Source organism: Vitis riparia, chromosome 6, assembly GCF_004353265.1.
Source record: "Vitis riparia cultivar Riparia Gloire de Montpellier isolate 1030 chromosome 6, EGFV_Vit.rip_1.0, whole genome shotgun sequence".
NCBI classification, from domain to species: domain Eukaryota; kingdom Viridiplantae; phylum Streptophyta; class Magnoliopsida; order Vitales; family Vitaceae; genus Vitis; species Vitis riparia.
In genome coordinates this window covers 2,844,040-2,854,207 of record NC_048436.1, presented here as the reverse complement: position 1 = coordinate 2,854,207, position 10,168 = coordinate 2,844,040, and the positions used below count along the sequence as shown (strand labels likewise).

General features: G+C 34.4%; 1 protein-coding gene across 3 annotated transcripts; it reads left to right on the top strand.

Moving 5' to 3' along the window:
* The first annotated feature begins 1,144 nt into the window (after positions 1 to 1,144).
* LOC117915608 lies at positions 1,145 to 9,857 on the top strand. Of its 3 annotated transcripts, none has more exons than XR_004651423.1 (5): positions 1,145 to 1,292; positions 6,037 to 8,179; positions 8,567 to 8,651; positions 9,086 to 9,442; positions 9,549 to 9,857. XR_004651423.1 is itself a non-coding variant. In XM_034831207.1 (2 exons), exon 2 carries the CDS (start codon positions 6,062 to 6,064, stop codon positions 7,967 to 7,969), a length of 1,908 nt encoding a protein of 635 aa, XP_034687098.1. In that variant the 5' UTR covers positions 1,145 to 1,292; positions 6,037 to 6,061; the 3' UTR covers positions 7,970 to 8,458. The 3 variants fall into 3 exon arrangements, 1 of the variants encoding a protein (XP_034687098.1); XR_004651422.1 differs by having other exon boundaries at positions 9,539 to 9,857; XM_034831207.1 differs by lacking the exons at positions 8,567 to 8,651; positions 9,086 to 9,442; positions 9,549 to 9,857 and having other exon boundaries at positions 6,037 to 8,458.
* Positions 9,858 to 10,168: the final 311 nt, after the last annotated feature.

The window sequence follows — 10,168 nt, the reverse complement described above, 5'->3', positions numbered from 1 at the left end:
TTGGGTGGAAAAGAAAGACAAAAATGATTTATTGAACTAAAGTTTTATACATATTTTATACAATCATTGGAGCAACCACGTGCAACCATAATTATTTCTTAATAATTAACCGTTGGAAGTTGTGTTCGCAAGTTTTGGAAGTTCATTTTATACTCGAAGGACCTAAAAGTCTTTTACGTAAAGTGGAAGATAAAGTATTGAGTAAGAAAAAAAAATTGTTATATACCAATAACAACCTGTTTTACACAAAGACTAATGATAAGTTCATACGTAAGATTGACGCAATTCAACCTCACGTGAAGCAATCATTTTTAATATTGGGGTTAAGTTTTTTTAATTCAAACTTAATTTGAGTTGAGTTTGGGTTAAGATTCAAACCTATTTAATATTTTTGTAATATTTATAATGTTTATTATCTTAAATAATAATATTTATGTTTTTTTTTCTATTTTTAAGAACAATATATAAATTTATATTTATTCTTTTATTACTATCTATAGATTTTATCATATTTACTATTTAAATTTTCATATAAATATATTTTAAAAAATTAAAAATATTATAGATGAATTTTAAATTATGTAACCCAATCAATCTGAAATAAACCCCATTAACCTGAATTTAACCCGACCAACTTGAAACTAATTTGAACAATTCAAATTAAACTTAAGTTTTAGATTTGAGTTGAATATTTCACATTAGAGTTCGAGTTGGGTTGAACTCAGGTTGATTGTTTCATAAATCGGGTTAAGCTTGGGTTAGTCATCAATCCAACCAAACCCCAAGTTGCAACCCTAAAAATGGAAAGTTCTTAATTTGGAAGATTTAAAATTGATTATTTGTACCATTAAATATGATTCAACTAGGAAGTTTCATACATATGAAATAAGCATATGTTTTTCATAAACTCTCATTATTGGGTCTGATTGACAATAAATCCAAAACCCAATTCGCATATAAGCTTATTTCCCAATACACCATATCAATGGAAAATCATATAAAACTTGAGTTAGTAAGTATATGTATATATATATATATATATATATATTAATTACCAACCAAAACGGTTTAAAAAATAATTAATGGTAATTAATTAACCCATTCGGGTCAAACCACCAAGTATCCAGCATCCACCGACTCTCTCTCTCTGCCCTTTACGGAGCCTGAGGTTTTACCAGAGAATTTCCTCAGAAAAAGAGAAACCACTTTTGAAGAAACGTTTCGAAGTTTATCTTGGGGCATTTCCTCCTTTAACAGTAGAGAGATCTCAGCGGGGAATTGCTCTCATTCAGGTGAACAGATTAACCCATTTCCCTCTCTCTTTCTCTCTGATTTTGAATGGATTTTACATTGGCATTTGTACATTGTTATGTCTTAGAGCTTCATTCTTGTAATCATTTTGATATTAATACGTATGTTTTGGTTGGAAACTCAAAAGAGGAAACCCTTTATAGATTTAGGAGAAGAAGTATAATTTTACATTATTGCCTTAATTTTATTCCCTGGTTGATTCTGTCGTAATTCTCCCTAAAGAAAAAAAAAATCCCTCTTTTTTATACTCTAATGAGTGGATGCTTATGGTGAATTGTGTTTAAAATCAAGTGCCCGAACACACTGAAAAAGTTAGATTTTTGATCCCTGAGATGAGTGAGGGGAATTAGGGAAACGCAGTTTGCTTATGCAGCAAGTGAAATTCTGCTAGTTGAACCAGAAAATGTGAGGAAAATTATGCGGGAACTAATGTAGGTGTATCTTCTGTTGTGTGGGCTTGTATTGATGACCCAGATGGGTAGTGGGGGCATTTGTTAAAACTTAATTGTAGTCTTGCTTGTTTCAGCATGAATTCTGAAGAATGTTTAATGTCATATGCACAGCTGTTATCAGTGTCAACTGTCTGTGTATAGTGTTCTTTTTACCAAATTATTTAGGCTAAGTTTTATTTTTGGAAAATTGTTAGGAAATAAAATAAAAGGGAAATGAAGAAGGAAAGAAAAAGTAAAGGAAATAAAATCTAAATTTAAAGTCAATAATTAATTTTTATATGCTATTTGAAACTCTTTTTAGTTATTTTGATTCTTTCATATAAAGATTAAATAAGTATAAGTTTCTAATTAATTTTAATTATATTTTATTTTCTTTCATATTTTCCATGATAAAATCAAATATGAGAAAATCATTTTCCTTTATAATTTTTTCTTTCCTTAGTACTTTCCTCGAACCAAAAATATCATAAAATGATAAAATTTTGGGATTCCCATTCCTTCTCAAGTATGCTGAAATTTATTTACATAAACTGCAAACAAACCAAACGTTAATCTCCATGGCCCTTACCTGGGTAGCAATGGTTGATGCCATATTGTTAAGCTCAATAAGAATGGTTAGTTTCATGCATACTTATCTTTCAGTACCTCAAGTTATAAAGTTACCTAGATAAAATGGTGACAATATAGGATTAATTGAAGTTACTTGAAAGTCAAAGCATTGTGTTTTGTCTTCACTTATGTAGATTACAGGATTTTGATATCTTAGTAGTAACCTTGATTCATTAGTCACTTAAGATGGAGTTTATTTTACATCTTCTATAAATGTATTTATTGTAGACCAGGAGCTCATTTGTACTGGCTTTTATAAAACACTTGTAGCATAAAAAGCGCTTTTGAAGAAAAATCAAGCATTTGGCAAAATTTATACGACACATTTAAAAAGTTGAAAAATCACTTGTAGCGTTTCCTAGAGAAAATTTGATATGTGATTCTCCCGGAAAAGTTTCTTGAAAAAACATTTCAATTAAAAGCACTTAAAATAGTAACACTCCCAAACTCACTCTAGGAGTTCCTTTGGGAGAGATTCTTGGAGGGTTGGAAGCATTTTCTAATGCTTTGAAAAAAATAGTTGTTTGGAAAAGTTTTACAAATATTATTTAAAAGTCTAGAGAATCACTTGACGTGATTTTTGGACCAGCACTTGGTAGGTGCTTCTTCCAAAATTCACTTACACTTTGTGACTCATATCTAAACACTAACTAATACTCTATTGAAAAGAAAATTAAGTTTCCGAGTGTTTCATATATTTCAAAAACAAAAAAGATTACAAGGAAATATATAAACAAGCTGTACAGAAAAATAGGAATCCAAATAGATCTTAAAAATATGCAATACCTAAAATTACTTACAAATCTAAGACTTGCCTAGAGTATAGAATATAATAAGATTTGAGAAAATAAAGAGAAATATGGTCAAATCTACAAAATCAACCACATATTCTAACACTCCCCCTCAAGTTAGGGCATAGATATCATGCATTCCCAGCTTCCAACAATATAATCAAATGTGATACTTGGGATTCCTTTTGTGACAATTTCTTCTAATTGTTGTTTGGTAGTCACAAAAGGTGTAGAAATCTTTCCACTTTCAATCTTCTCCTTTATGAAATGCCTATCCACCTCAACATGTTTAGTCCGATTATGTTGAACTAGATTATGTGCAATGTTGATAGTTGCTTTATTATCACAATAATCTTCATTGGGTCTTTAGGCTCTATATGCAATTCTTTGAGTAGGATCTTAATCCATATTATTTCATATTTGCCTTGTGTTAATGCTTGAAAATCAACTTCAATGCTTGATCTAGCTACAACAGGTTGTTTTTTACTCCTCCATGTCATAGATTTTCTCCCACGAAAGTGCAATAATTTGATGTTGATCATTAATCCCTTTTAGAACTTACCCAATCTATATCTGTGTATACTTCATATCATTTTCTTAACAACAATCCTTTTCTAGGAGTAGCCTTTAAGTATCTAAGAATCCCTTGAACAACATCCATGTGTCATTTCCTTGGTGCATGCTAATTGGCTCACCGCACTTACTACGTTTGCTATATCGGGCCTGATATGTAACAAATAAATAAGCTTTCCCCCTAGCCTCTTGTATCTCCCTTTATCAACAAGATTTTCATCAACATCAGATCCTAATTTATGATTGGGATCAATAGGTGTGTTCATAGGTTTACAACCTATCATCCCGGTCTCTTTAAGCAAATTCAATACATATTTTCTTTGAGAAATGACTAGACCTTGCTTTAATCTTGCTACCTCCTTACCAATAAAATAACTCAAATTTCCCAATTCTTTTTTCTAAACTCCTTTGCTAGAAGATTTTTCACACTTTTAATTTTTTTACATCATCACCTGTAACAATGATATCATCTACATAGACAATAAGAATTATGATTTTCTTGAGTGATGAGTGTTTAATGAATAAAGTATGATCCCCTTGACTTTGAATAAAGTCATGTGTTTTCAAGAACTTCGTGAATCTCTCAAACTATGCTTTAGGTGATTGCTTGAGCCCATTCAAAGGCTTCTTTAACCTACACACCTTATTGTTGGACAAATTCTCAAATCTTGGAGGAAAGTCCAAGTATATTTCTTGCTCTAAATTCCCATGCAAAAAAAGTATTTTTCACATCGAGTGAAGACACCGATCTAGATTAACAGCTAGAGATAAAAGGATTCTCATGGAATTCAGTTTTGCCACGTGAGTGAATGTCTCTTCATAATCAATTCTAAGAGTTTGTGTCTCTTTGTAATCAACTTCCAACATGTCTCCTTTGTGTATTTTGATTTATGGCAATATTCATACCATCTATTATCTTTGTCTCTAGCCTTCTTTTGCCATGGTTTGAAGGAACCCAAAGGACAAGTAGGGTTACCATCTTGACCAACTTTGAGGGCAAAATTTTGTTGAGAGGCTAGTGCTAACATGACACTTCTCCTACTTTCTTTACTATGTACATAAGAATAAACTTCAGTTAAGCATGAAAGAGGTTCTTTTTAAAGTCCTCTACTTCTTACCTCATCCAATTCGAGCTTAAGACCAGTATGAAAGTCAAATACACGATCTCATTCCAACATCTCAGCCAACATTGACACATTTGTTGCAGATTCCATCTCAAAGTGTTTATGAAGATCCAACTCTTGCTATAACATTTTTAGGGTGTTGTAGTAGGTGGTTACTGTTAGATCTTTCTTCTTTGTCTTGTGAATCGTAGTCTTCAACTCATAAATCCGAGTGACATTTCCTTTCTTTGAATAGGTTTGTAAGACAACATCCCAAATTTCTTTGGCTACGGAGAGATATAAGATTGGTTTTCCAATTTCTAGTAGCATAGAATTTAGCAACCATGACATAATCATGGAAGTCTTAGCTTCCCACGATTCATAAGATAAATCGAAGTTCTCTGGTTCCTTAATGGTACCGCGTAAATAGTTCATTTTCTTCTACTTATGAAAAAAAGTTCGGCTGATTGGGACTGCTTAAAGAAATTTCTCCATTCAATTTTTATGTTTTGATCTGCAACGTTGAATTATCTAGATGAGTGATAACTTTAATTTGAGATGAAGAGACATTAGGAAGGGTATTTTTAAAGATTTCTGACATGATCAAGGAAGATAATGGACAAAAAAAAGGGTATGAAAAACTGATGGCAATGAAGGCCAAAAAAAACAAGAATTTAATCTTGGCAATGAAGACCAAGAAAGAAGATTTTGCTTCAAGGCCGCAATTTTTTTTTCAAGCTCTAATACCATGAAAAGAAATGAAGTTTTTGAATGATTCATATATTTCAAAAACAGAGAGATTACAAGGAAATATATATAAAACTTGCCTATGTGTTACAATGAAATAGGAAACTAAATCAGATCCTAAAAATATACAATCCCCAAAATTACTCCAAAATCTAAGACTTGCCTAGAGTACAAAATATAATAAGATATGAGAAAATAAAGGGAAATATAATCAAATCTACAAAATCAACCACATATTCTAACATCTATAAAAGTTTTTTGATAGAAGTGTTATAGACAAAAGCGCTGTGTTAAAAGTGCTTTCACAAGAATCACTCCCAAACGGGTCCTAACATTGGTTATAGAACTATGAAAGTTTTTACTTTGTTCATATGATAAGAATGGCATTTCATTGTTTTCCTCACTTGTTTTAATAGACATTGATTTGTTCCTATTCTTTTTGGTTTGTAGGTTATGGTATTTCGGTCTTCAAAGTATGCCATCAGAATCTGATAAATGGGGATGGAAACATGTTAGTGTGTTTGGTGGGTTTGACAAGGGAAGTGGTACAAAAAGATGGAAATGCAATCACTGTAATCTACGATATAATGGATCTTATTCACGTGTTAGAGCACACCTTCTTGGGTTCACAGGTGTAGGGGTTAAAAGCTGCCCAGCAATAGACCGGTCTCTGAGAGAAGCTTTTCAGATCCTTGAGGAGGAACGCCTTGCTCGGAAAAAGAAAAGAACTTCTGGAAGTGGAAAGACTGGCAAGCGTATCCGGACTTCACAACCAAGTGTTACTTGTGTCTGGAAAACTATTGCAAAAGAAGATGTAGATGACATAGTAGCCAGATTTTTTTATGCTGATGGGTTGGATTTCAATATTGTCAATTCCCCCTACTTTCTTGAAATGACCAAAGCAATTGCTGCTTTTGGCCCTGGATACGAACCACCAACAACGGAGAAGTTGTCTGATTTGTTTCTGAGTAAAGAGAAGGCTAAGATAGAGAAAGCCATGGCTCTAGTTAGGGAGTCCTGGCCTCACACAGGCTGCACGATACTCTGTGTCAATCGGTTATGTCGTACGCAAGGCAGGTACTATACTAATATCTTTGTCTCAAGTCCAAGAGGGCTTATGTTCTTGAAAGCACTAGATATAAATGATGGTGATGGGATGGACAACATGTTTGTTGATGTTCTTAGTGATGCAATCATGGAAGTTGAGCCTACAAATGTGCTTCAGATAATCTCAAATCTAGGCCATGCCAGTGAATCTTTTGAATCCCTTATATTGTCAAAGTTCCCTCATCTATTTTGGTCCCCTTGCACTTCACATTCTATCTGTGTGTTGATGGAGGACATAACTAAACTGGATTGGATAAAACCCATTGTGTTATGTGCTAAGGAAATAGATGAATGCATCCTGACGTATCAACGTTCCTCTCTGTGTGTTCTCGCTCTAGAGAGCTCTGATCCACTTTCCACCAAGTTTGCCCCTTCATATTGTATAGTCGAGCGAATTTTTGAGCTAAAGCAAGCGCTCCTAGGTGTAGTTGTTAGTGAAGAGTGGAAACAATGGAAGCTTACTATTCAAGAGGATGTCCTCAATGTTGAGACCGCCATTTTAGGGGACAATTTCTGGAGCAGGGCCTGTTCATTGTTGCAGTTTTTTGAGCCCTTTGTAAGATTACTTACTACACTTGATATTGAAAAATCTGTCATGGGTGATGTTTTTAATTGGCGGGTTCAGGCACTGGAAGCTGTGAAGAGTAAGGGAGTCGATGACATTCTGTTGAATCAACTGGAATTGCTGATAGAGAGCAAATGGGACATGTTATTTTCCCCTCTTCATGCTTCAGGTTATATACTTAACCCTAAATATTTTGGGAAAGGGCAATCCAAGGATAAAACTATAATGAGGGGTTGGAAGGCCACTCTAGATAGGTACGAGTCTGACAGTGCCACCAGAAGGGTTCTTAGAGAGCAGCTGAGCTCTTACTGGCGACTAGAGGGATCCTTTGGGGAGGAAGATGCTGTGGATTGTAGAGACAAAATGGACCCAGTTGCATGGTGGGAGAATTTTGGTTTTGAAACACCCCATCTACAAACACTAGCTATAAAAATTCTGAGTCAGGTTTCAAGTGTTTCCATGTATCAAGAGACTTGGCAAGATAATGAGTTTTTGTGTCAAACAGCAGTCAACAGGTTGGGAGTGGAGAGGGTGGAAGATCTAGTGTTTGTTCGAAACAACCTTAGACTTCATAGTCAAAGAAATGGGAATTCAAGCTCTTCACCCGGCAACAGGAATCAAAGTTCAAGCCCAGCATCTGGAGATAAGACATGGGAGAGTGTTCATATTGATCAAATGAAGGGGATAGTAAATGTCCATAATATATTGTAAATAGAAACTACTTCTATATCATCACTCTACTTGAAACCTGGAAGAGAATTACAGCAGAAATAGTGATGCATTGAAGTCATGAATTAGAAAGCTTAGTTTTTTGCTTCTGTGGACAACATACAATAAAACCTGGCACTGGAGAACAGAAAAAAGCCGGTTTGTTTATGATATAGGCTCAATTGATGTGTCCTACGTTTCCATCTAATGCAGGTGTCTTTCTAGCACTTTTTCAGGTTGTCTTTCTATGTATGTAAATTGAAATGTATTTCCTCTGTGTATAAGAAAAACATTAGGAAAAAAAGTAACCCAATTTTAGTTCAATTAATACTTCTAATTGTCATTATTAGGGAGAGTACCGTCAAGATGAGTGCTGACTTTACACCTGTATTCCATTTTGAGAGTTCTTGTGTGCCTTGAACACAATTACACCAACTCCTTGTAAAAAGTGCTTGTCTATGGTGATTACAGGGCTAACTTCTATGTTGTCTTTGTTTGTCATGTTCTTTTATAGTTCCCAGGCAGCTGTTTCTTCAGCATACTTTTTTCTCAATTTGTGTCTAAAAAAATCGTGGTTTTTTGTATCCCTAATTATTGCAGCAAATTAAAATTTTGAATTCAAAAGAATTTCAGAAGATGGGAGGCTGGACTTGATGGGACAGAGTGAAGGAACTTCGATAAAAAGGTATAGTTTTCAATCTTGAGTTCTTTCCATAAGTATTTTCAGTTACAAAGCTGTGCCTTTATTGTTACTTGGCTCCGAAATCAAGATTCACTTTGTTATCCCAGGCAGAATAGGCAAAAGATGAAATTATGAATTTAGCTGGTGACATTATTATCATATACCAGCATCATCATTTGAATGTCTTTTACCCGCATTGAATAGGAATGAGCAAATGGCATCTAGTTGGTGAATAACCTTAATGAGCTAGGTCCACTTATCTGAGAGTCAATAACTCCCAAGTGAGACTTAATTTGGCTGCAATGATATGCAATCCTCAATTGCCCAAAATGATAACTGCATCCCTCTTCTATGCGTACTGTCATATAAATAAATGTATCGGTATGAAATTTGCCAATACAGAATGTGAACTGACTGTTGTTTGGTTTGTTTTGTAGGTTATTTTAACATCTGGGTGTAGCTATAAAGGCAACCCACATCCTAAAAGGAATTCAATGGCACGTTTCAAGTGCAGCATGTGAATGGGTTTATGTTTTCAATGCAGAGAAAGATGCGTCAACTGACATTACTCTACTTAAAGATTTGACTTATATCCGAGGCAACTCTACCTTCTGACTGATGCTGAGCAACTCGAAGAGGGTTCCCAGCTGGATTTTGCAGTGAAAATAAAACCTTTGGCTGATGGTACAGCAAGTTGTGGTGATGAAGTTGCTGCAACAGTGTCTTACTTTACCCATTGAAGATTTCGAGAATTAAGGCCAAATCAAGTGTCATTTGGACCCAATGACACATGGGTAAGTTACCTTTCTATGGCTATAACATCTTAGTCTGAGAAAATTCCTTGTTTCTTTATTGTGAGGTGGAGAACTAAATGACACCAATTTTACTAGGATGGAGCAGCTGATGTGTCCAGAAATTGAGCAGTAGGAAACCTTTCATGGGAATGGATGATGGATCAATCCATAATGTGTGTGTCCACACTCCTTGGGTTGGAGAGTGCTTTATACTGAACACCTTTTATAGTGGTGCACTCACCATGAATCTTTGTAGCAATGTATAATGTATTTGTTTTTTTTTTTTTCCTTTTTCTAGTGGGAAAGCAAAGTGTTAGGAGTAGATTATTGCAGCTGCTTAGAGAGGAGAGGGGTATCTACTTTATGGGAGTTAAGTACACTACAGGATATATCAGCTGGTCATGGTCAAACCTCATTTGGAACATGCAATTAAAAAGACAGAACAAATCCACCTAAGAAAAAGGAAAGATTGAATAAGTGGACTTAAAAGGAAGAAAGAAGGGATTATAAAGAAGATTCGTATACATGACAAATACAAATAAAGGCCTAAAGGTGACATTAAGAAGATGGTATAAAGGCAAAGGAAGCTATTGGGTAAGTGTGTTTACACTTAAAGACAATTTTGGGGGATAAAATATGTTAGAAGCCCAACTTGCGTTAGCTCCATGGAAATTAATAAAAGACATTGATTAAAAGCACACAAGTTGGGAAATAAAAAAAGAAGAG

Excerpts from the sequence above, each read along its gene's own strand:
- LOC117915608 (XM_034831207.1), top strand. The coding sequence starts at position 6,062 with ATGCCATCAGAATCTGATAAATGGGGATGGAAACATGTTAGTGTGTTT.